The sequence below is a fragment of the Salminus brasiliensis genome, chromosome 22 (assembly GCF_030463535.1).
Source record: "Salminus brasiliensis chromosome 22, fSalBra1.hap2, whole genome shotgun sequence".
NCBI classification, from domain to species: Eukaryota; Metazoa; Chordata; class Actinopteri; order Characiformes; family Bryconidae; genus Salminus; species Salminus brasiliensis.
In genome coordinates this window covers 23,957,464-23,984,386 of record NC_132899.1, presented here as the reverse complement: position 1 = coordinate 23,984,386, position 26,923 = coordinate 23,957,464, and the positions used below count along the sequence as shown (strand labels likewise).

Genomic DNA, 26,923 nt, shown 5'->3' with positions numbered 1-26,923 from the left:
CTCCCTGTTGACTCATGGTACACATCAGCCTGACCCGTGTGGGCTCTTCAGGGCAAGCAAGACCACCTCGTAGATGGTAAAACCAGGGTCCTCTAGGATGCTATGAGCAGAACGCTGAGTCACTAGTGCAGCCTGAAGTCAAGCCTTACCTACTTGCTGTAGTTCATTCTTTTCTCCATTGACTATTCAAATGCTGACCTCCTGTGTATGTGTGACCACCTGCTTTTCCGTTCGTTTGCCTGCTTCAGAGGAGCACCAGGCACATGTGATGCTATACAATATAGATTTTCCAGTGGAATCAGTGAGTAAAGCTCTGTTCTCTAGCATTAACCTCGTATTAACACCATGATGAAGTGCTAAGTCATAGTTTACACACATTTAGTCACTGCTGTGAACAGTGTGAGGAGGTTAGCTGTGTGTGTGTGTGTGTGTGTGTGTGTGTGTGTGTGTGTGTGTGTGCTTTATCCTGCAGGAAGGTCTGCCTAGTTGTATCTGTATCTGTTTTTTGAGAAACATCATAGAAGAACCACTTGACCACAAGTCAGATGTGTACCCCCCAATTTGGATCGCACAACCAGCCATTGCCTCTTTTTCCGAACCTCCAGCAGACGCAAGTGTTGGAGAGATGTTGTGGCATCTGGCCACCCTGGAGAGAGCAAGGGCACTTCAGTTGGAGCTTATTATGGGTTAACTGGCTAAGAAGTCCCCTAATGTTTTAGGCACTTCTGCTGGTTTCAGGGCATCTTTTTTAGATCAGTCCCACAGGTTTAACCAAATCAGTCTTAATAGCTTAGCCAGCTTAGTCAAATGTTCTGGTCTGTCTCACTGGTTCAATCAAATCTGCAAAGCGCAATCAAATCCTCACAGCAATGCCTTCCCTGGACAGTAGAGACAGCTACTCCAACAAATGCAGGATCAACTCTCTTTTCAAGGTCATTGTTTTTGGAAGCAACAATAAATGAGTAGATGTCCAAATACTTTTGTCCATAAAGCGTATGCTCGTAGATGACTGGAAGTACAGTCCTGAATCTAGTATTTATAGTAATCAGAGTTGTGATTAAATCTCACAGGCAGGTGTCTGCTTGGACGGTGCATGCTTTATCATGATTGGTTGTTTTAATCAGCTGAGGGTTTTTTTGTTTTTTGTTTTTTTTCCCAGAAAACGGCGTCAGAAAAGTTATCTGAATCCGTTGTTTTGCTTGCAGGAAAACCGTGCAGCACCATTACTGAATGCTGCTCTTATGTAATGTTTGTAGTAGGAAGGGAAGTGTGTGGGATTCTTTTCTGAGGTTGGATTTCCCTCCGTCCTCTGCCTGTGTGTGTGTGATTTGAAGAATGAGTCCAGGTGGAGCACTTGATATCCTGCCATGCTGTGTGTGTGTGTGCGCGTGTGTGTATTGGACAGGGCTGCGTTAGTAGCCGTGGAGATTGACCTACCCCATTTTTCTTTCTAACAGTCCTCCAGTTGCGGCTGCAGCAGAGACGCACTCGGGAGCAGCTTGTTGACCAGGGCATCATGCCACGTAAGTACCACCACTCAACTAGTGGAACAGTTCAGTACACTAAACTTGCGTGATACTAGGCTGATCCTGGCTTGGCTGTTCAGTTCTAGGTCAGATGTTTGATCGCTTAGTCGTGGACCATCGGTCAACATGGGACGATGTGGAAGTGCACGTTAAGGCCAAAAGAATTTTGTGTGCCGCTGACTGGGCTTGTTTTGACTGGACTGTTGTTGACTGTTCTATTGTGTTAAAATGACACAGACGGGAACCTTCAACGATATAGGAACTAGCGGTGTAACCGTGCGGTATACAGACCGCCCCCTCACACACACATTTCCATAAAGGAACTGACTGTTTAGATGTCATTTGAATAGTGATTTGTATCTGATATTGTGATTTTAAGCTGATCTCCTGGGTCTCCTTGTTGGACATCTTCTTGGTTAAAGAGGTCAGTGGAGAACAGCCAGGCTGATCGGATCGGATAGAGAGGCTACCGTAACTCAGATAACCACTGCAGAAAAGCATCTCACGATGAACAGTGTGTCCGATCTTGAGGTAGATGAGCTACAACAGCAGAAAAAATGACATTGCCAGATATCAACACTGTTCCAGCTCCAGATAGTTTGGTCCGATTGTGTGATTTTGGGCTTATAAACAGCTTTTGGATTAGACACCCCCCCCCCTCCCTTTGGAATGAATGGGATGCAAAGGTTTGTGCACCATTCCCATGGCAGGATGGTACAAATACACTAGTAACACCCAACCAACCACTAAGGGGACCACAGAAACCACCTTAGCAACCACCTGGGATACCATAGCAACTGCTTAGCAACCACTAAACAGCACTAACGCAAACTGCAATACCACACAGCAAACACTTTGCAACACTGTAGAACCCATGTATACCCCTGGAATACCATAGCAACCACATAGCAACAGGCTACCAACTGCCTGGAAGTGGGAACCATGGTTCATTCAGTTCGAGCGCATTACAACCATCCTAAGTTGAACTCTGTCGAGCAGATCCACTCTCGCGGCCACCCCGGAGAGTCTGAAGTGCAGCAAAGCTCTCACGCACTCTCCTGTCCCGTGGTCGCTCTGTGATCTAGTTAAACTGAAGATTAATGCTCAGCGTTTTTTGATTGATGAGATTCTATCACTCGCTTAAGCTTGAACTCCCTGCAGACGTTCACCACAGATTAAGAGATGGAGGCCTGGTAGTGAAGGGCTCTGTCATGTACAGTGCTGGCGGTGCGCTAGCCATGCTGAATCTACCCTATCTGCCCTGCGTGTGCAGTCACACCAGATAGGCTGCGAGAGATGAAAGAATGTAGTGTGTGTTTGAAGTGTGGGAGACTGTGGCTTTGTGAGACTCACAGTGTGTGTTCTGTTGTTTTCTGTGTGCAGCCCTCAAGAGCCCAGCAGCGTTTCATGAGCAGATCCGGAGCCTGGAGAGAGCCAGGGTAAGTTCACCCCCCCCCCCTCCTCCAGCGTCGACCATGCCTGGATCCTTATCTCCACTAAAGCCACTTAGGCTTTTCAGCATGATACGAATCATATGGACCACTCTCATCTTGAAGTAGCATGAGCTCCCACCATAAATGTGCTTTCAATTGGTCAAATGCTCTCTTGCCTGTTTTTAGCTTTGACCATGTGGCATTTTTTTTACTTTTTGAAAAGCATTAGCTATTTCTTTGTGTGGAATTATAGTGTGGTATTTTGCAGTGTTTTTACAGTGTACTTTTTCTTTTTCGTCTTACTATAAATGTGTTTGATCAGCCAGGTAACTGAGTGTAGGTTAGAACTGTGCAATCACACACTTTTCCACACAGCCTGACTTTGAGGACTCACTACTTTGCTTTCTTATGGGCTTTCTGGTACTATGTGACAAAAATCACAAAAATCACAAAAATATGACTACTGTTTAGGGTTCAAGTTGGGTTCTGATACTTTCATCCACTTTTATACATACTGCTACTAGCTGTTCAGTGACAGAAACCACATAAGCCAGTCGGTTTGAGATTACTTAACAACCCAATGTGATTTGTAACAGGTGTGTGATGATTTAGGCATTTACTTGCATCAATGGGCATTTCTTTTGCTGTATCTGCTGTTAATATTGAAACGTCGGGGTGCTTTATTTTTATGGGAAATTAGCATGCTAATGTGCTAACATGCTACATTTTCTCCTTAGACTGAGAATTTCCTAAAGCACAAAATCCGGAGTCGCCCCGAAAGGGCCGAGCTGGTCCGCATGCACATCTTACAAGGTAAGCCCTCGTTCCTGCAGATCCTTAAAATGTCTTAAAAGGTACCATAGAATGAATTTATTGAGTATTTAACCTTGTTTGTTGTGTAAATAGTATTTACAACCCTGTTATTTTGCCTTGGGATGAACCACTTATTTCTTTATGGTGGGCTTGTGAGGGGTGGGGAGGTATATAATAATAATAATAATTATTATTATTATTATTAAACTAATTGTTGTTGTTATTATTATTATTGTTATTATTATTATTATTGTTATTATTATTATTATTAGCTCTGATTTTATTGGCCAGTTGATGACCCCAAGACCCAAAGACAGCATAGCCCAGCCTGTCATTTTAACCTCGAACACAGTATCTAGATGTTTTTATCATTCCCAAATTCCCAGATCTATCAGGTAGTCCTGCTGTCCTCCTCTGGGTCATCTCTGTGTCCAGTCAGCATGGTGTGCAGTTGGCTACCCAAACAAAATTGCAGAACTGTCCGCTTGGGTTAGCGTTCAGCATAGCACCCAGCTAGCACCTGCCTTCTTCATTAGCTTTCCCATGAGACGCACAGACCTTTTAGCTGTTCCTCCGCTGTTTCACGGATACGTATAGAGGTGCTTGATCTGCTTAGCTAAAGTTAGCTTTTAGCCTTTTTATCTCATCTGCGATATATTATAACAAAGCTGTTGTTTAGCCTTAAATAAAGCGAGTCTGTTAAGACTGTTAAGTAACTGTTGAATGCTACTGTAATGGCAGTACTGTTATATATAATAATAACATGTTGTATATTGTTATAGCAGTAACAAGTACAGCTTCCAGTAGTTGTTTGGGGAGTGCTTTGGTGTTGTCTTGAATGAGGTCTTGTTTTGAATAACTGTGCTGGCTGCCGTTGGTTGATGGTGTTCTGTGCAGAGACGGCAGCGGAGCCTTCGCTGCAGGCCACCCAGCTGAAACTGAAGAGAGCCCGGCTAGCTGATGACCTCAATGAGAAGATCGCCCAGCGCCCTGGCCCGATGGAGCTGGTGGAGAAAAACATCCTGCCTGTGGATTCCAGCGTCAAAGAGGCCATCATTGGTAACAGAGTTGCTGAGGATGGACATATAACCATTAGATTTATATATATATATATATATATATATATATATATATATATATTAGTCTTTCCGCAATTTATTCCACAATACACGTCCCCAATTTGAATTCCTAATTGAACGAGGCTCATCTAGATGTGTTTACACTCATCCTGCATCCAGGCTAAATTATTATACTCTGTGAAAGTTTGGGCAGTAATTAAATTTGACCTCTATGGTTTCTGCTTTGTCCTGCTGTGTGTTTCTTTTTGGCAGATGGCCAGATGCAGTATCCCAGAACCCTGCCGGACATGTTTGATGAAGACAGCGGTGATGCATTCTCTCCAGAGCAGCCGGGCAGTCAGGAGTCCCACGGATCTGCGGCTTCGCCTGGAGAGCCCAAGGCCATGGAGGCCACCTCACCACTGCCCAATAACTTACTACAGGTGCATAAACATAAAGAAAGATGCTTGAAACTATGATCCCTTTTTAGCATTAAAAATGAATTTGATCGAGCATCCCTTCTCCTTTTGTTCTGCAGCACTGCACTCCTGTCACTCAGGCTACAGGAGATTTCCTCAAACCTTTATCCACCAATGAACAGTCTGTGAGCCCTCCGGCACCACAGCCACTGCCTGTCACTACTGTGGCCCCCTCAAAACCCGGGCCTACTCTTCTCAAGGTCAGTCGGAAAGAAAATTGCTGCCATGACGAATGGAAATAGAGTAGCTTAAAGGGTCTCTGCACTGCCATCATGAAATATTATAGTTTCAAGTAAACCATTTGGAATTACCTGGATTTCTGCATTGATGACTTCTAAGTTGTGGTCTGATCATTATCTTCAGTTATATCTGACTAAACTAATAACACACACATTTGTACTTCTTATGTCTTTAATCGAGCTCATTGAGTAAACATCCGCAGTGCAGGCTAGAAAAAGTAAGTGAACTTGATTTCTCCAAGAGCTAGTTGGCAAAAGATGTTTGTATTAAGGAGACTGGGTATGGGTGTTTCACAGGGGCTTTGCCTATTAACTAAAGGCACACACAGACATGGTTACTAACATATCTCGTCTTCTCAAGAAAGATTGGTTAGTGGGACCCCTTGCCTTAATGTATCCACTTTCATAGATGTGTTATAGAGATGCATAAAGCTCCAAAAGGCAGCAGAACATCAGCCAAAGATCTGGGTGTACATTAGTCCACAGTTAGACAAACTATCTACAAAATCTACAAATGGAGAAAATTCATGAACATTGCTATTCTCCTTAGGAGTGGGCATTCACATTTATGGCATTTAGCTGATTGTAAGAACACAACATGCAATTCAAAAAAACAAAGGCTCTACACACTACAGAAACACCTGTTCGTGTGTTCACTATTAGGAAAAACACTGACCGAGAATTGTGATCATGGAAGGAAACCACAAAGGAAATTCACTGCTGTCCAGAAAAAACATTGTTTGCCTAAGACCACCTGGATATTCCATAACGCTCCTGGGAAAATGTTCTATGCACAGATGAGACAATAGTGGGACTTTTTAGCACAAATGCACAACACTATATTTGGAGGATGAAGAACACTGCGCACCAACAGCACAATCTCACCCCAACCTCTTCCCAACTGTGAAGCATGGTGGAGGGAGCATCATGGTTTGGGGCTGCTTTGCTGCCTCAGGGCCTGGCTGTCTTGGTCATTGGAATAAAAATTAAACTCAAAGCTGTATCAAAACATTTAATAGGAGAATGTAAAGGGCAGCAGTCCATGACCTGAAGCTGAAGAGACGCTGGGTTATGTAACAAGATAGTGACCCAAATAACAATAACAATGACCCAAATCAGATAAATCTTTTTGATGTAGTTAAAAGATGATGACTTGTGTTTTGGAATGGTCAAGTCAGAGTACTGAGCCTATCCCTGAGGGTTGCTGTGGCATGACCTGAAGAGGGCTGTACATAGAAGACATCCCAGACATATTCATGACCCAAACATACAGGGAGAATTGGTCAAAAATTCCCCCTGAAAAATGTTATGCATATCTTATTTGCGGCTAAAAAAAATGGAGGTGGAGGTGATGGAGGCTAGAGGGGGGATCTACAGGTTATTAAATTCAAAGGTTCACTTACTTTTTCTAGCCTGTGCTCCAGTTAAAGACATGAACAGAGCACATGTGTGTGTTCTTAGTGTGTTTAGATTGTGTTTGTCTAGAATGTGACTTACATAATAATCACATCATGTTTAACTTATAATCCGTGCAGATGTCCAGGTTATTCCAGATGGGTCACTTGCTTGCTTTGTCTTGCAACAGTACTTACTGATAGGCAGTCATTTTTGCTGTTTGTTTAGTTAAATAAAGAAAAAATGCACTGGTCAAAGGGACATTTTTCACCCTCGTTGTATCTGTCCTGCAGCAAAGTCAGCCTAAGCTTCCCGGCGATAAAAGCCGCAGTAAGAAGAGCAAAGAGGCCAAACCCCGCGTGAAAAAGCTGAAGTATCATCAGTACATTCCCCCAGACCAGAAGCAGGAGCCCAGCGAAGCCCCCATGGACTCCTCTTACGCCCGCTTACTGCAGCAGCAGCAGCTCTTTCTGCAGCTTCAGATCCTCAGCCAGCAGCAACAGCAGCACTACAACTACCAGACCATTCTGCCTGCTCCACTCAAGTAAGCTTTACTGCTGTTCCTCGTACCTGGTGTTCAGTCCTCCTCCCGTGTTGCCATGCTCTTCTCAGTTTGAATGCTTTAAGCTTAACTGGGGCAGAAATGCCACTAGAAATGCCACTCCTGCTGCTGCTGTTTTTGCCCCGTAAAACACATGTAAACCACAAGAGCTCCGAAGCAATGTTATGAATGGAACACTGCATTCTTTGCTGTTGGGTTGGTCTGTAGTTTGGGATTTATTTGACAGCTGCCTCCATTTCTTTTAGAGCATATCCTTAGATTTCAGTTAGTGAGTTGAAAAGGCCTCTTAAAAGACGTAGTAAATAATAATCCCTGTCCTTCCCTGCCAGTATTTGTAACACCTGTGATCCGATGTAAACAGAAAGGTGACTTTTTGCATTTTTAAGCTTTTAATGGCTAAGCTTTTATGGCTATTCTTTGTCAACAAGTTGGAGACCGTGTGCGTATGAAGGCTTCCCGAGTAGGAAAATGTCTTGGAACACTAATAATGTTGTTGCCAGTGAGCCTCAGGCCCATTACCTAGTTTCCGATAACAAATCCTGTTTGGTGATATTTATTAATGGCAGGAAGTCAATGAGATTATTTTTTTTTTCTTCCCCTCTCAGCTTCCTTTTCCAGCTCTGTCTGAACCTGTGGGAGATTTATTTTAACGCAGCTATTTTACTTTGTCCTGCCTGGCCGTGCATTGTTCACAACCTGAGTTTGTTTATTGTGCGAGGGGAGCGTGGAGGAAATTGTTTCCGTCATGCTGTAAGCAGATTTCCCTCTTTTTCTGCCCCTCCCCTGGTCCTCCCCACTTCCTCTGCAGGTCTGTGATTGAGGGACAGAACAGCACAGTCGCCATCAGCAGCGGCAGCAGCCTTCCTGCCTCCATCGTGGTGTCTCTGCCCACAGCTGCACCACCGGCGCGCCCGAACAGCACCCTCGCTAACCGCAAGGCTGGCATACTGCCAGCCAACCTGGAGGAGATGAAGGTGATCACCCTCAGTGGGATTTAATGTTATTGAATGGAAAACGGAAACACTGCAGTTCATTATCACAATGAATTCCTGAGCCTGGGGTATCATTTGGTGTATTGGAAGTAGGACCAGAAGTGGGACATGATGTTCTCAAAAGAACGTGGTGTTCTGTCCACATTCCACCATGTGTTTTCTCTTTTTAATACCCATCCTGAAATTCTGAGCAGGATAGGTTATTTATTTATTTATTTATTTAAAATAAAAATAAAAACCTTTTAATATCTGAGGCAGCATTTTCTGCTATTACCACTCTGATAACGATAACCATCAATACAGAGGCAGATACTGATCAATACCAATATGCCATGTCTAGTTTAACCGTTTAAAAAAGGTCATGTTAATCAGTGACCTCAAAACCATTCATTCATTTAAAACTGAACTACAGATAAAAAACAATATGCCAATTTGTGAACTTTTTATATATATATATATATGAATTGTTATTGGTGGTTGGTGTGGCGCAACAGATAACGCCACTACCTGCCACTAAGCTACCACACCATGTGGGAGAGTGGGGTTCGGTTGCCGGTCTGGGTGACTATGCTGCGCTACACCAACAAGAGTCCTTGGGCAAAGGTAAAGGTGCACATATTTGTCACAGTACAGCGAAATGTGTCCTCCGCATTTAACCCATCTGTGGTAGTGAACACACACACACACTAGTGAACTAGGGGCAGTGAGTACACACACACCCAGAGCGGTGGGCAGCCAACTCCAGCATCCGGGGAGCAGAGAGGGTAAAGGGCCTTGCTCAAGGGCCCAACAGTGGCAGCTTGCAGAGCTCGGGAATTGAACCCAAAACCCGGTTATCGATAGCCCAGCGCTCTAACCGCTGAGCCACCACTGCCCCAACACTCCAACACTACATTGGCCCACCTCTGTAATACCAGTAACTGGATAAAAGCGTCAGCTAAATGCCATAAATGTTATGTTTGGGAATGTGGCTTAAAGTGGATTTTTTCCACAATTATATAATATGTGTAATTAAATGGTTAGGATATAAACAATGGACCATCGTCTAATTTCAGATTCATGAGGCATTTTTAACCCACAGAACTGTAAACTCTGCTCTTAGAAAGTGTGTGTGTGTTTGTGTGTGTGTGTGTGTGTTAGTCCGCCTTCACTGGTGACTGGAGTATCGTATGCGATTGAGATTGCATACGGGTTGGGTAATTGGCAGTCCAAATTGGGATGAAATGGGGAGAAAATCGTGTGTGTGTGTGTGTGTGTGTGTGTGTGTGTGTGTGTGTGTGTGTGTGTGTGTGTGTGTGTGTGTGTGTGTGTGTGTGTGTGTGTGTGGAACCCAAGAGGGTAGCAAACAAATGTCTGATGAACATCATGCTAACCTCATAAAAGTCACCTGGGCCACTGACTGACTGACAGACACTGTGACAGTGTGACAGACACTACATACAGACTCTGTCAGAGCTAGTTTATAATAACATGGTTTAATGCTAGTTCAGATCCTCCAGGTTCATTCTGTGCTCTAACTGTGCTAGCTAACATTTCTTAAGGAACATCGGGTCCCATCTTAGTAAGACAGCAGTAAGAAATATTGTGGCATTTAAGTTCTGCACATTATTCGATATGCAATTCCTGTTGTGGAGTTCCTATTTTATAATTATTAGAATTACATATGAACATATACATATGTGGACACACAAAGGTGTTCTGTGGGCTATTTCACAAAGCGGATTACTCTGATAGCCAGATAACTTAAGCCTAAAGTCAAGCTTGTCTCTCAATAGGAGAAGAGCTGAGGTGCATTCCTGTTGGACTATTCTGAGCTTAGGGCCTAAGTTGTCTGTCTAACAGAAAAATGCTGCTTAAAAATAATATAAAATATTATACAGCCATATTTTTGTCCAGTTCCTGTCTACACCATTCTAAAATTTCTCTTCAAGCTGTCATTTCACACCAGACAGCAATGTAGGGTATGTGTATTAAATATTTGTATGTCAGGTTGTTTTTAAACCATCTCATAATCCATCTCCGCTTGTTTTCCGTAGGTGGCTGAGCTAAAAATGGAGCTGAAGCTGCGTGGCCTCCCTGTGTCTGGAACCAAAACTGATCTCATTGAGCGGTTAAAGCCTTACCAGGAGAATCCCACTCCCAGCACCAGCAACAACAACAGCAACAACACTGGACCGAACACCCAGCCCTGCAACACTCCAATGGAAGTGTCTAGCACCACTATGAGCCTGTCCCCTGGGCAGCCGCCCCCTGAGATCTTGAGCTCCACTCCCCCGGTTTCCCCTGTCCTTTTAGAAGCACACACCAGAGAGGAGATGCACATGGACAGCCTGACAGAGACCCAAGGTCAGACAGTGCCTACAGTTCCAGAGGAGCAGGACAGGAGGCTGCATGAGAAGGAGCGACAGATCGAAGAGCTGCTGCGCAAGCTGGAGCAGGAGCAGCGGCTGGTGGAGGAGCTGAAGATGCAGCTGGAGGTGGAGAAAAGGAGTGGACAGACGACAGCAACCGTGGAAAATAACGGTAACATCAGTCCAGCTGCATCAAAGGCCCCTGTAAAGGCGGAGAACACGGCCATCCCCAACTGCAAAGTGACCTCGCATACCACTGCTGCTATAGTGAAGCTGGAGGAAAGCCACCCCACCCAAGTGACGGCCACCCCTCTGGCGCAGTTCTTTATCAGCCACCAGGGGGTGTCGCAGGTTATTGGGCAGCCGCAGACTCTTCTCACCACACAGCATGGTGGCACCCAGATCCTGCTGCCGGTGTCCCTGCCCAATAACGCCACCACCATTCAGCTCCCCAATGCTAACGTTAAACTACAGGTACTCCAGCTGCTGCAACAGCATTTAGTTTAGCTGTCCATTCATTTAGACACTGACCGCCTTATCGCTCAGGTGTGTTTTTTGGCGTCAGATTTAATGTTCGGGTCGTTCCTAGGTGTGAATACAACCCCATGCACGCATTTCCAAAATCAGTCATGTAATGTGAATAATCCACATGAACATTGAAAGGCATGCTCCTTGATTATGAGGCAGCTATCTGAAAGTAGTTGATTTGAAACTTAAAGCATCGCTATGGAGAATTGCCACTTCTTGCTCCTTGGCTCCCCCTACAGACGGGAAGTGTAATTGTATTTTACACAAATGTCACACGGGTTGGCAGTTCTCATGAGCGTTGTCCTGCCCACTTCTCCATAGTTACATACTGTTATTAGCTGTAAGGCTGCCGGAATTGATAACAGTATTAAAAAAAAAGTCAAAATCAAAAAAAGGACTGAATGCTAGTGCTTAGGGGTGGATGATATTTCCACAAAAAAATAATATGCATCACAATATTTTTATTCTTAGAGAGTCCATTTACTTGTGCTTCATAATCCGATAACTTCAGAACATCACATTTGGTTACATGCGCTTGAGAGAATGGGGGTTTAAATGAGTCAGAGGCAGTAAGTTCTCTCAGAATAAGAAATACAATTGAAACCCAACAGAACGTAAAATGAACACATATCATCACCAGCAGATTAAGAATATTTAAATCCTGCAGTTTCAGTTTCACTCCATAAGTGTTCTGTCTCGCAGGTGCAGTGTTAAATGCTGCTTGCTTATTTCTGGTACTGCTGCCTGTTTTCACGCATGCACAGGCCGAGAAATCCGAGAATACTTGCATTTAGCTGGATTTTAACTCTGTAATCGAGTTTCTCTCTTTATCAGATTTCTTAATCAGGATTTCTATAGGCAGGATTTACATTACTCCAGTCTAAGAAATCAGAGTAGGCTGTTTATATGACCACTGGAATAATCAAATAACTGCACAAACTGCATGTAAACACACTCACGGTTCGTATCAGATAAAAAAAAAAAATTAAAAAAAAACATTAAAAAAAGTCACCAGCTGTTAAACACTGGAATCAATATTTCCTCAAAATATAAAAAAAAATCATAAAATCATAGTACTAAACCTGTGGTGGATTCACCCCTGTGTTTAACAGTTGGACAGCTAATTTGATTCATAAAATTCTGCACCTTTTTTTTTCTCATATCTCAACCGTCAGTCCACCGGATTTTTGTCCGCAATGCATCAGGCTTGTTTAGATGTTCCTTTGTTCCTTAGGTTCATTCTGCTGAACCTTCCTGAAGGTCCTTTGCAGTCAAACGATCCTATGGGGAGTTCTCTCTGAACGTTTATTCTGACAGTTTACTATCCAGGCCCCCTTCTTACAGCCTCCTTCTGCTTCGTAGACATCAACTATTCTACTTTTCAGAGTATTCTACTAGGCAGCTGCTTAGGGAAGCCCATGTTGGGGCTTTCTAAAACTTTGAAATGCTCATCAGCTGACCTTTGTAACGATGCTTGTGCACTGACCTTGCATTCTGGAATGCAGATGGCTGAACATTTTCTGAACACTTCTGTGTTCTTTCTGCGTATGTTCCTAATATTTGCTTTCTGTTTGACAGCCGGTCCTGCAGGCAGCCGTCTCTCCTCAAAGCCAAGGACTGATCCAGACCACGCAGTTGCAGCCGGCCAAACCAGAGAGTACCTCAGCACAGCAGCCCGTCAATCATAACCACAACATAGTACAGGTGATTGATTTCCCCTGCAGTCAGAGTGACTGCTTTTTGCATTTTTCATGCTTGAATAATAAAGAAGTTATTCAATTTAGGTCTGATCCTGTGGGTCAGGATTGGGGCCGATTCTGGCAGTGGAGGTCAGTGGATCGGGTAATGGATACATTTAAGCCTGAGCCATGAGCTGTTCTCATGACTGCTGCCCTGCTGTGTTAGACATGCCATAAACCGACACTATTCACAACCTGAAAGCACTAAGAGCGGTTTAAATGTCTGCAGTGTGGAACTGTTCAGCAGTGGAACATAAAACTTGTGATATCTGCAGTTCTGCTGCGTTAACTTCGTTTGAAGAAACCACCTTCCACTCAGACATGAGGATGTAAAACATGAGCGCGTGGCTGTTACACAGCCGTGTGTCTATTCTCTGCTGTTTTTTTTTGGCCATGCCACCAAAAAGCATGCAGGAAATACACTCCCAGCATGACTATTGCGGTTCAATTACAGCTAATTAAACCAGTTGTGTTACAGAAGTGCTGTGTTTTAACCAAAAAACTAAAGATATTAGTTCCAGAAGTTAGCTCTCAACACTCTTAACCATAGTTGAACCCTTTTTAAGCTTCTTTTTTAGTGGGGGTTCTATCTAAAACAATTGCCTTTATTTGGAACCTTCAAGAGTGTTCATCTGCCAGGTTGACATGTCACTGAATTTCTCAGAACTGAAGCAGTTTATAGTCAGTACATTTTTTGCTGCATCATTTTAAAGTAACATTATTTTTGACACTTACCGCTATTCATTCATTCATGCTGCTACACTCCTTTCATATATTGTGATCATATTGCTGCTACTTTTCCCACTTTTCCTATTTATGTCTAAGCTTTTTATATATTATTGTTTTATTTATTCAATAATTGCTCTTTGGGTGTAACTGGGTCAGTCCAAGAGTCTCCTTTATCCAACTTATATTAAACACACTATAAAGTGGCTCATTTTGGAAATGTAGGTTAACAAACTAATTATAATTATAATGAAAACCGCAATAATAATAGCAAAAAGTCAAAAAGGTCAAGCAGCAACAACCATCTTACATACATTAGCAGCTCAGCCGTATTTGTACTTGTTTGGCTGTCCTTCACTGCTTTTATTTGGAGCACGTCACTCGTCAGTGATAAAATATGCAGTTACAGTGACCTAAGATTCTGTGGTAATGAATGTTCACACCTCATGGTGGTTTTTTTTTTGTATTTTTTATTTATATATTTATTTATTTAAATTTATATTACTTTTTTTTTGTTTGTTTGTTTTTGTCTTTTTTTTTTTTTCTCCCCAAGATTACAATTACACAAACCGTACGTGCAGCCATCCTACCTGTTTTCTTCGTCATTTCAATAACCTAGGTTTGGTCTGGTTGTAGTGTGTGGGGATCGCCCTGTCAGTACAATATCTTTGAAATAAGCTGCTGCTGTATCTCGGCTCCGAAGTCCTCAGCATAGCATGACAGCCCTGGTTTTCAATGATTGAAAATGGATGCAAGTCATTGGCAATGAAAGTTAAGCGACAGTTTGTAGTTTGCTTCGCCTGTTCCAAATTGGCTGGAAGATTTGACCTCGCTTGCTCAAAGATCCTGGCCATTGTTGTATTGCTGCCAAGCAGAGGACCATCGAGCAGGCAAAAAACCCAACTCAGAAAAAGCAAAGTGAATCACTAACTCTGTCTGCCAAAGCTTTGCGTCAGTATTCTGTAGGAAGTTTCTTACTTGTCCATTTTACCTTTGTTATGTGCTTGCCACAGACAGCCAAGCTCCAGCCTTCCGCACCTCTGGCTTCTGCAAACATTACTGATTAAGATTTAGAAAAAAATGATTTTCGACACTTGTGAATTGATTCGGAATCTTCCATGTCTGCTTCGAGATGAATCGTAAGAATGCTTAATAGCTAGTTTATGTAACAGCAGGCTTCACAAAGTAGCTTTTCAGAGATCAGAATCTGGAAGCATTGGTGAAGAAAAGTAGTTTTTCTATTATTTATTTATGTGTTGAGGAATTTGGTTGCAACACATCAGTTAGATTACATAAATACATAAATCCCTATGATTATGCTTTTTTAGCAAAAACTGACTATGTAGATATTGACACAAAAATTGTTTGGCGCATCTAGACACACACACGGGACCGTAGATTATAGCCTTAACATAGAATCTGCAGTGAATATGTGACTAAGCGACATTGGTAACAGGTTATATCGCTTCAATAACGAGCGGCTACAAAAACAGCAGGTTTACGAAGTTTAGCCACCAGTGGTTAATAAAGACTGGTTCATACTTACCGCGGACGCAAGGCTAAAGTAAAGCAATTGCGGACGAAGCGGCCGTGTGTGACGGCGAAAACCGCAACGGCGTGGTCAGTCCGTGTGGCGACGCCTGTATGGTTTCTCGTTAGGTGCTTATGCCTTGCACGAGTGCTGCTGTGCCTTCAAAACTTTGCCCAGTATACAAACCAGCGTTGTTTCATGCATATTTTAAGTTCTCTCATACTTTCGATGCCTTGGGCCTTTGGAAAACTTTAAAAACCTTTCAGAACGAAGTCAGATCCAAGTTTTTGTTAGTTAGTTTGTTTGTTTGTTTTTTTAAAGCTGTGCTTTAAATAGGGCTGACCAGACTGGAGCCATAAATGAGGAAAAGCGTGTGTTGTTTGGATAGAAGTGTTTCAGACACCTAAAAAGCTAAAGCCATGAAAAAAAGAAAAGCATTCAGCGCCAACGTCATCGTAGTCTGATCACGGCAGCCCTAAACCATCACACACTTGCCTAAGACTGCTTCAAGGTTTCTGAAAAAATAATAAAAATAAAATGTAAATTCAAATAATAGTAATTAATAAATAAAATAAAAACAACAGCTACAGTATTCAGGTAACAAAAACACACCAGCACCCCTGTATTTAAGATGACATAACGATGATTCCAGCATGAGGTTAGTGCAGCTCTAACCCAGTGTCTATAATCTTCGGTTCCAGAGCTTGAGTAAGCAGGTGAGGAGAAGGGGAGTAAATGAAAGTGGATCAGAAAGAGCAATCAGAGCAACTCTATAGTCTTATCTGGAGGCTCCAGGATCATGTCATGTAGTCTGGTCTGGCCTTAGGGAAGCCATCCATCAGTAAGTTGGCAAAGAAGGGTCTCCTTCCACACAGTGCCGGGTGTCTTGTGTAGCTGGCCTGAGGCGCGCGGTGCTAAAGTTACTCGAGTAATGGCAGTAGACGGATGCTGCTGCCAGCAACATGCTGAGTTAGTGTATCTGTGGTTCTGGCCTCAGCCCGTTTTCAGCCGTGTGTAACTGGAGCCCAGGGGAAAAGATGGCTGATAATGCTTTCGCAGACAGTCCTGCCTGAAGGAAAGTCATTACCTTTTGATTACGGGAAAGCAAGAATTTGGTCCTTTCTAAAATTAGAGATCCTCACGAACACTTCGTTAGGAACGCCGTGTACACCTTCCTAATCGTGCAATTATCTAATCAGCCGATCGTACGGCATCAGTGCCATGCCTAGAGTCATGCAGATACGGGCCAGCACTGTCCATCAGAGATCTGAGCATGGCACGATTGTTTCTGGATGGTTCTCTGGATAGAACTGCTGATCTCCTGGGATTTTCAGCACAACAGTCTCTAGAGTTGCTCTGAATGGTGCAATAAAGACAACACGTTCTTTAGTTCTGCAGACTGTAAACGCCTTGTTGTTGAGCAGAGATGTATAGTAAGGATGTACAGTAACTCCTTTACTACTGGACTTTAGTATTAAAATGCTGTATCTGTATCTACTGGAGGATTATTCTTTCTCCTACTTTCAGTTTAATACTTCTATTCTGTTACATTGTTTATGTGCTGCGTCGTTACTAGTAACGATGATAAAAATGCTACGAATCATTTCAAACCCACATTATCACCCCCCGAGCGCTAGATGGCGCTGTCACTGGGTTTCATGAAGCCTCCTCAACAAGTGATCGAGCCGTGAGCTTCCTTTCACTCCGCTGCTGCAGTGAGGACGCTAACGCTACAGCTCTGTTAGTTTATTTCCAGATGGAAGAAGAAGAACCACCAGAAGAAACACCATCCTCACCACCTTCAAACACTTGTATGTGGCCCAATGGCCTGAGATCTTTTAGCTGTATTTTAGTTTACAGAGAGTGAAGCTTAGTGTTAAGCTGTTTTGTACTTGTATGAGGCCTAATGGCCTGAGATCCTTTAGTCGTAGTTTAGCTCAGGGTTTTAAGTTGCTCTTCTTGATGGTTTTTACATATGAAACTCTTGTATGTGGCAGGTTGAGTCAGTTTTGTTTGTTTGGAGAGTTAACTGAAGACTGCGACAGTCCTTAAGTCTGAGCATCTGAAATAATATAAACACTGATGCTCACAATAACTGACTTTTGACTGCTTTCTGTAATAACTACAAACCACACAATACTTGTACTTTTACTTTCAGTACTTAAGTAGTACATTTTAAAATAAACTACTTTCAATTCTTAAGTACAGAACATGCTAAATACTTTAGTACTTTGATATAAGACTGGAGCTTAAAGAACACTTCTATCAAAAAAGTGACCTAAGTAGAAGTAGAGCACTTGTACTTTTACTCAAGTTTGGGTTTCTAGTACTTTGTCTATTATCTATGTCTATTGGTGAGAGAGGTCAGCAGGGTAGGACAAAGTGGCTGAAGCTGACAGAAAAGCTACAGGAACTCTGTATAGTTGTGGCGAGCAGAAAAGCATCTCAACACCATCCAACCTTGAGACTAATGTACTACAACAGCAGAAGACCCCGTCAGGCTCAGACCTCTGTCTGCCAAGCACAGAAAGCTGAGGCTGCAATGGACACAGGCTCGCCAAAACTAGACAGTTGAAGACTGGGGAGGTGGAGCCTTTTGTAAATAATAAAAATTTCAGGCTAGGGCCATTTTCAGAAATTCTCCCAGTTTAGAAACCATGTTCTGATTATTAATAGTGAAACCGATTCATCTCTGCATTGTCAGCGTGTTGTGTATCATGGTATCATGTGATGGCTGCTCATTAATGGTCTTATGGCTTGCTGTTTTCTCTACCCAGGCTCTTCCTTTGTGCAGCAGTGGCGGCTCTGGTTTCCAGCACAGTGCCACTGACAACCAGACCGGCTTGGAGATGCCTCAGTGTTTCCTGAGCAGCTCCCCAGAGAACACGGTGTCTGCCCATCGGAGTTCACCCATCACCTCCTCCCTTACCAATGGTCCCCTCAGCAAGGTAGCATGCGCAGCACAGTTGTTCTAATATGCTAGTGCAGTGCAGCACTACAGCATTCAAATGATCACTAGGACATTGTGAAAATAAAAGAATGAAAGGTGAGGTAAAATAAGTAATTAGATTACAGTAATTAGATCCATAATAAAAGTCGCTCATTACAGGCAGGATGACTATTAATTGTTTTTATTCTGATTGAGTGAGCAGGTGTGCATTTATGCTGCTGTTAAAGTGGTTGGTTGTGACTGGTCGTTCGTTTTTAATGACATTCACAGAACTAGTTGAGTGCTAACAGCGCCCCCTGTGGAGAATCTTGCAGAGAATCCATCCATTCCAAAAAAAATCAAAATTTTAGTTGATACATTTCCAAATAAAAGAATATCTCTGTCTAATATTTACTTTCAGCGGTAAATATTTTCTCAAAGCTTAAATTTAGAAAAACATTTGAAGGTAGGGAGCTTAGCTGGACAACTGTATGGTTTGCTTGCCGAGTAACTTCTGAATAACTGCTGGAGGATGTGTAATTCTTTCTTTTCATTAATAGATTATTTTTTTTAATTTAGTACTAAGTATTATTCTTAATAACATAACAGTAAGCTGACTCTTATTGACAAGATGAAACCTTGTTGAATCCTCCAGTTTGACTTTTATTTACTTGTTTATTTATTTTTTTAACATAATCTGAAGAAACAGCAGCCCTTTACACTGCCCTGCTAGAGAAATCTGCATACACCAGCATAGCTGGTTGCTAGCAAACAAGACCATAATAAACCACCATTGACCATTTTAGACTAGCATACAATTCTAAGCTGTTCTAAGCAGAATATATTAATGTAAACCAATGTAAAATATGCAAATTCTGTCTAAATAAAAGAATCCAGATTGTATATGTATGTGTATATGTTGAATATGTAATTAGATTAGTTACTTTTAATACAGTTATTTTAATACAGGATTATGTTACAGTTACATAAGTAATCTGTAACGGAATATATTTGTAAAGAAACCCTCCCAACTCTGGTCTAGAACGATGGACAGAATTATAGGGGTCTGGATTAAATGTTGAATGAAGAATGTAATTATTTATAATCAAAATTATAATAAAAGATCAGATCACTGGTAAATAAATAGGTAATTGCAGTGCATTATTTATCATTTAACAAATTCCTTTATTTCCTACATATGTGAAATACTCTATATAAAAACTATATATTATATATATTGTTGTTGTTTATTCACTATATTGTTTATTCACTGTTCAGTTTTAGCTAATAGGGACTTTTATTTTGAAAAGTAGCATGTCAAACAGAGCTATGTGAGTACAGTACTGCAGCTTCAGTGACACACTATTGGTGCTGAAATATCCTGAAAGTATTTTTATTATTCTATGTATTTATTTATTTTTTAATCAGGATGTTTTTATATTTATAGGTATTTTAAAACAGGCAAGAAGTGTTAGGTTGTGTGTTATGTATAACCCGTATGTATCTGCATCAGTCCCCCTCTCAGGCCCAACCTGCCTTCATCCTGCAGTCTCCAGTGTTCAGTCAGGCCCCCAAGAGCCGAGAGCCCCCCACCTACGAGGATGCTGTCAAACAGACCCGCGGCCTGCTGGCGCACACGATCACACAGGTTTCACATCTCACTTAAACACATAAACACAGAGCTTTACCTAAACATGCTGTAAGGTCCATCTGCTGCAGTTTCCAAATCCCATCCCTATTGAAATAGCAGTCGATTGGATTTATTGTGTTTCAGGGTCCTGTGGCAACCAGTCAGCAGATGGATGACCTGTTTGACATCCTCATTGAAAGTGGAGGTAACTGGGCAAAAACAACACATTCAGCTACTTTAAGTTGCACCCATTGCTGACACAGATGTGCAAATGCACATACTCAGAGCTTGTCTAGTCCATGTAAAGAATTGGGCACCATGCCTACTGCCAGGCTTGGGCTACAGCTTTGTGCTGTGGAGCAGTGGAACGGTGTTCACTAGAATGATGATTGGTGCTCCATCCAATACTTTTGGGATGAGGTGGGGTGGTGATCATCCAACATCCTAACCTCAGTGACTCTCTTGTTGCTAAATGCATTTAAATCCTCACAGCAATGCTCCAAAATTTAGTAGAAAACCTTCCTTAGACAGTAGAGACAGTTACTCCAAAAAAGCAGGTTAAACTTTTTTCCCCCCAATACCTTTGATTTAAGAGGAAACGGTGAATGGGCAGGTGTCCCAATACTTTTGTCCGCATAGTGTACTACATAAACAAGTCTTTTCTTAAGATGTTGCAATGCAGTTTGTCCTACATGAGCTTCCATTAAGTTAGCTGCATTAGCCTGCATTAGCAACAGTGTAAAACAAAAGTTTTAAAACTTCTAAATTGAACATGTCTTGGCTGGCTTACTACCCAAGAACCGTGTGTCTGACCTTGTCTGACCCTGTCCCTGCAGAGATCACACCCTTCAGTCAGCCGGAGCCCTCTGTGCAGAAGATGATGCCAGTGACTGCCAGCATCACCACCCTACCGGTCAACACTGCCCTGTCCCGCCCGCCTGCACAGGTTCAGATGGCACCCCCACCGGCACTTCTTGTGGAGCCCATGCCCAGCCTGGCCTCGCTGGCCTCAGACAACCAACTAGAGGCACTGCTGGAGGGCGCTCTGGTCGGCGTGCCTGACTCGGAGCAGAGGACGCTGGGGATTCTAGAGGAACTGCACAGCCAGCTTTTAGATCAGCCTCATTCACCTATGGACACAACCGAGCTGGGCTTCGGCGACCCACCACCCTCCACTTCCTCTTCCTCCTTCAGCCTGCAGGACACAGGCCTGGACAACATGGAGTGGCTGGACCTGACCATGCCCGGACCCATCGGGCCAATGAACCCGTTAGGCATCGCTTCGGATTTCCTGGACACGCATGACCTGCAGTTGCACTGGGACTGATGTGGTGTTGTGCACTTGTTCTCGTTTTCTCTCTCTCTCTCTCTCTCTCTCTCTCTCTCTCTCTCACTCACTCGCTCTCTCATACACACACACATGCGCACACTCTTTTCTTCCACCTTGTGACGGTGAGAAGGAGGAAGGGACACGTTTGTTCATAGCCATAGTCTGGAAGTTTGTGTGTGTGGGGGTGGGTGGTTGGGGGTGGTGATTGAGACTGTACAGGGCTATGTAAAGCACTAGGGCTGTACCAGCAGCGCAACACCACAGTGGTAACATGCCAGCCACGGTGTGGGACACATCACTGCCATTACCGCATATAACCCCTCTAAGTTTTGCATTCTGGTAATTCTGGCATCCTGACTTAGAGCAGGCTTTCTAAAGGTTTCACTATAACCAAGAGTGGCCCATCTGTCAAAGCGCTGTTGGCACTGAGAGTACAGCCACGGTCACGCTAGACATTTGTAGTTTGTGTCACCCTGTGAAATGGGCAGAACTGGGGCTGGACAGGAAGCCTGGTCACTAAAAAGTCTGTAGCATGCTAACGTTAGCCAACTTAAACATTTACTCAGTAAAACCGCAGAGTAAATAATTTTATCTGAAAACGTGAAACTGCCGAGAGCACAGAGCTACACACTGAACTGCCATGGTTGGATCTCTATGTGGAGCTGTGTTTAGCTTGGCGCTGACTTAGCAATTAGCAGGCTAATTATGTCATGTCATCATACACTCACCACATAACAGTACTGTACTAAAAACACAACACACAGCTCTGGCTGGTAGCAGGGTTTGATTTAAGTTAATTTACCAATTCTGCTCTGCTCAGCCTCGGAGATAACTTAGCAGTTAGCATGCTAGCTGACTCAGTTACCACAGGCAGTAGTAAACAGCACATTGAGGTTTTATATAAACTGTATGTAAAACTGCAGTGGCTGGAGCACTGAGACAAAAGCCTAGCGTGACCACCAGCCTAGCTTTCCTCACCAACTGCTGGCACGTTTAGCTGTCCAGAGTGGAGGTGTATGTAGCTGTAGGCTTCTTCTGAGCCAAGTGAAATAAGGTTTACAGGTCTAATAAGCTTTTAAAAGAAAGAAATTCAGCCCTGTTCCCATTTTAACAAAGATTGTATGCATGTCAAATATGTCATTTAGGGAATATGGGAGGTTGGGGGTTTATAATATTGGGGGTTGATGCTGATACCACTGCTTCCCTCCTGATGTTGATACTCATACATTAATAAAATGTATAAACTAGTTTCATCTGGAATAACATTATACATAAAATATACCACTTATATGTAGAGTTACAATGCAAATTGCAGTAAACTCAATGTAGTAGTCAGTGCAGAATCACCTTAACACTACAATAAATACATGACATTTCCATTTGCAATATCATCACATCCAAAGATCTGATGCTGATGTTTCCCATATCATCAAAATAACCCCCCCCCCCAAAAAAAAAAAAAAACACTTGTCATTTCTACACGTCTCTGAGTCTGGTTGGCTAGCATCCAGCAAAATCCCTAATTAAAAAAAAATAATAATAAATGATGGCAGTGGTGTGGCACATCACAATGGTAAGGCACTCAAACACGTGATCTCTTCAGCAGCCCGGTTCAGCACTCTGCTCTATATATAAAGCAAATCTGGGTTCCACTCAGTGGAGGATGCGAGTGATTGTCTCTGCTGTTCTGCTGTACCAAGCTACGGTTTGTGTTCGCCCTTCATAATCCAGGCTGACGGCCTGTTGTGGGGTTCTGAAAACGAAGGGCCTTCAAAGAGACGCTTCCGGCTGAGCACAGGCTGGGTTCTCTTTTCTGTGCTGTTCAAGAGAGGGTGCCGCTTTAAAGCACTGCTGAGTTCTTAGTCATTGTGCCATTGACTCAGGGTGTTCAGGGCACGGCCTAAAAAAATACTGTCACGGCCAATGTTGAACTACAACTGTCCAGAGGCAAAAAGGACGGGCTCTAATTCCTAGAATTGGATTGCTTTGTTTGCACAGAATTGGGAATGACTTAGATAAAAAAAAAATAAAAAAAAGAGCCCATAATCGGGTGCATTTTGCAGCTGGAGACCTTCCTACGCTCCCCAGTGGACTGTTGTTGAGGTACTGCCCTAATTGAACCGAATCTGACTCAGAACTAGGCTCGTTTTGGGTGTTTTGAGGGTGTGTGTGTGTGAGTGAGTGAGGGAGCATTTTGGGTACATGAAGTCAGCACATATCTGTAATGGAATGTTGTTTGATGGGCCAGGCCAGTGCGCTAATAACTGCAGGGCTTATGTGTACCATATTGTGAAGGGAGTGCCCATAGACACAATGGTATACAATACTGTACGCTTCAAAATGCTCCGTGACGCTCTGCAGCCGAGGTGCGTCAGTGCCAAGCCGAGTGTGTATATGTGTACGTTTGTTGGAGGTGTGGAGCAAACCTCTGCAAGACTCTTTTAATGAGCTCCTTTAAAGAGCATTCTTGTGTGAACTAGAACGACAACTGACACTTAAAGCAGTGGCTGTTCGCCCAGCTCAGTGGGGCACAGAGATATTTATAGGCGTTATTGTTTATTTACACAGGGTTTGGGCACTGTGGACTCTCTCTCTCTTTGTGGGTGTCTGTTCTTGGATGAACTCCATGAGCCTGGATTCTCTACAGCAGGGCTGCTCAGTCCTGGTCCTGGAGAGCTACCAATCCTGCACAGTTTAGCTCCAACTCTAATCCAATACAGCTGTTCCAGGTAATGAAGGCATTCTGGGGCATCTGAATATCAAGGCCGGGTATGTTGGATCTGAACCCTTCTGAATGGTAGATCTTGAGGTGCCAGGATTGAACACCACTGGAGATCTACCAGCCCTGTACAGTTTAGCTTCAACCCCCTAATCCATCACACGTAATCCAGGTAATGAAGGCCCTCAGGGGCATCTGGATATCCAAGCCAGGTATGTTGGATCTGAACTCCACAGGATGGTAGATCTCAAGAGTCAGGGTTGAGCACCCCTGCTTTGAACCATCGCCACGTTAAAGGAATACTCCAGACTTTTTCGACTTGATCTCTATGGACAGTAGTTTTGGCACGTTTCCCTGTACCTAATAATGGGCAGCTGCTTCAGCACCTATCCAATGACTAAGTTCTAACTGGCTCTGTTCTAAGTGTGTGTGGGGGGAGTATTCCTTTAAGACCCTCTTATCTGTCAAAGACAGTGGTCCCGGTGATACTTCCTCTAAATGCATCACCTTTATTTTTATTAAATTTTTTTAGTAGTTGTTGTTTTTGCTGGTTTTGATGTTCTGTACAATCAGGCCCCACGTTTTGCCTCCATGAAGACACTGCATGTTGGACATTGTTGGCAGCTTTAACACGGCAGTGGGGGGAGCAAAAGAGCAAGTCTGCTTTGTCCACCTCCATTCCATCACGAACCTCAACAGTGACTTTTTAAACGTCCTGTCATCCTACCAGACCCTCGACCCTTCCTCTTATCTGCTTATCTGCACTTTTTGATGATGTCTGTCTCTCTGTGTGTCCTTCCGTCTGTGGCACGTTCTTGTTTCTGTGAGTGAGCGTGTGTACATATCCTACGTGTTTCACTGTTGAGGTGTTATTCCTGTGCCCCCCCCCCCTTAAGCAAAAAAAAAAAAAAAGAACAGAAATTGCAGACTAAAGAATGAAAACGTATACCGTTTGAGAAATGAAGAATCGCTTTGCCCGCATGAAATTGTAAATGATTCTCAAATCAATGTGATATTTGTCAGCTTTCTAAACTTGCTATCAAATGATTTGATTTTAGTTTAATCGCGAATCACCACAAGTGATTAACCGGGTTAATCTCTAAGACCAGGCTCTGGTTATTGAGTCATCATCATGGCGCATGGCCTCACTTTGCCTGATTTGGCTCAGTGTCTCAGTGAAGAGGAACATCTTTGTGACATCATAAGGAGCTACCATTATTACATCACATGCTGATGAGTGACTCGGCGATAACCTCAGTGTTATTAGAGGCAATAACCCGAACTCTGGCTGTAAAGACCTGTACAGGTTTGTACAGTTGTGAGCAACTAGTAAGGGCATGTTTGATCCAAAGGGAATTTGCTCAATTTTTTTTTTATAGATATTCTAGCACTTTTTGCTAAAATGATGAACTTGTCATCATGGTGAAAAACAATCAATTAGCATCTGAGCACCTTCGCAGAAAGAGGAAATGTATTAGCTGTTAGCACCATTGTTTGTCTGTGTTCTGTTTTTGTTTTTCTTGTCATTTTTTTTTTTTTTTCCATCAGCTCGAAAGCGTTTGATCAATAAGGAGCATGCCTAGGGCTTTGGCCCACTCCTGCTTTTAAGGCTTCGTACTGTTCATCTTGCACATTGACCAAGCTATGGCCTCTCAAACGACTTGCCCAGCACAAGTCTCGTAGGCTCAAGCAGGCACTCGTTACTGGGAATGGATTCAGTGAATTTCGTTGGAATTTGCTGATCTCTGGTAGTTGAACTGTTGACGTAAGTGATCTGGCCATCTACTAGTGGTGACAAAATCCTGGATTTGAGGTCTGTAGAGCTCTGCTCCAGGTCATGCATTGCCATAGTACCACTACTGATGAGCTGATTTCCTTTAGATTAGGAAGGAGAACATTGTGAAGCTTTCTGGATGTTGACTGTAATTCATGTCTAAGGTTTTAGACTTTTACTAAAAGGCGGTTTTGTAAAATAGTTACCAAAGAGGCCAAATCAATAATGTACAATGCCATTTGACGTAGCTGGTTTACAAAATGTTGGATGGTTCAAGATTTTTCCTTTTTTGGAGTGAACTGCGAAGTAGGTTGACTTTGTAAGAACTTTAGCTTTGAATCGGTGTGGATTTTAGATGAGGAGCTTATTGAGAGCAAAGCAATAACTTCCCATTCTTTCATTTGAACTACAGTAGTACTGTACTGTACTGTATGCAGTAAATGGTAAATCACGGCACATTGCCTCAGTCTCACAAAGTTGCGGTTTGCATTAAATGCTCACACGTTTATTCGGGAAGCTCAGCATTTAGACTAAATGTAGGATTTATCTGACTAAGGCAGCTGGCCGATCACCTCTTGTCCACACTCTATAATCTAGAAAAGTGCAGACTCTCCATTTCCTCTTTTCATTTAAGTGGTCTTGTGGAGCCTACCCGACATTCAGTGCTACGGTGATCTTTTTACATTTTTTTAATTCTTCTATTTTTTGTTTTTGTTTTTATGTGCGAAAAGGTTGGTCATTCTCACCATGTTAACCATATTCAGCTGTTTCCCATTTTGTACTGCTGGACCTTTAATTTGAAATGGAATATTTTTATCCATACTTTACATGTGTAAAGTATCAGTGGGGACTACACTGGTTGAGAATCCTGTTGACTGCCACTTCTCTACGTCCTCCAGGCGGAGGAGCAATCATCATTTGTATGCCATACGTTTTGCACATTGTGTACATATTTGAATGGACGTGACACATATTTTTATACATGTTTAGCGCATCCATGAGCTCTATTTTGTGAATAGGTTGAAAGATCGGAATATACATACGCTGATGTTAATGTGTTGGTTCACTTCGCTGTATTGTGAACATAATGTTGTAGAAGATGTCTCAGAATCTCTTAAATATACCAGAGGAATGATGTACATTTCAAAAACTGTCTGGGTTTTATTAGT

At 42.8% G+C, this 26,923-nt stretch overlaps 1 protein-coding gene across 1 annotated transcript in view; it reads left to right on the top strand.

Annotated features, from left to right (window-relative positions):
- The window catches only part of mrtfba (myocardin related transcription factor Ba), a 40,536-nt gene extending 13,629 nt beyond the window's left edge, over nucleotides 1–26,907 (top strand). The window contains exons 3-16 of the mRNA XM_072668115.1: nucleotides 1,458–1,523; nucleotides 2,910–2,965; nucleotides 3,697–3,772; nucleotides 4,670–4,831; nucleotides 5,104–5,273; nucleotides 5,369–5,509; nucleotides 7,237–7,487; nucleotides 8,314–8,479; nucleotides 10,534–11,322; nucleotides 12,955–13,080; nucleotides 18,150–18,320; nucleotides 19,815–19,949; nucleotides 20,076–20,136; nucleotides 20,768–26,907. Coding sequence (XP_072524216.1) covers nucleotides 1,458–1,523; nucleotides 2,910–2,965; nucleotides 3,697–3,772; nucleotides 4,670–4,831; nucleotides 5,104–5,273; nucleotides 5,369–5,509; nucleotides 7,237–7,487; nucleotides 8,314–8,479; nucleotides 10,534–11,322; nucleotides 12,955–13,080; nucleotides 18,150–18,320; nucleotides 19,815–19,949; nucleotides 20,076–20,136; nucleotides 20,768–21,258 — 2,861 coding nt within the window. The 3' untranslated portion in view covers nucleotides 21,259–26,907. The remainder of the gene's footprint in view (nucleotides 1–1,457; nucleotides 1,524–2,909; nucleotides 2,966–3,696; nucleotides 3,773–4,669; nucleotides 4,832–5,103; nucleotides 5,274–5,368; nucleotides 5,510–7,236; nucleotides 7,488–8,313; nucleotides 8,480–10,533; nucleotides 11,323–12,954; nucleotides 13,081–18,149; nucleotides 18,321–19,814; nucleotides 19,950–20,075; nucleotides 20,137–20,767) is intronic.
- Nucleotides 26,908–26,923: the final 16 nt, after the last annotated feature.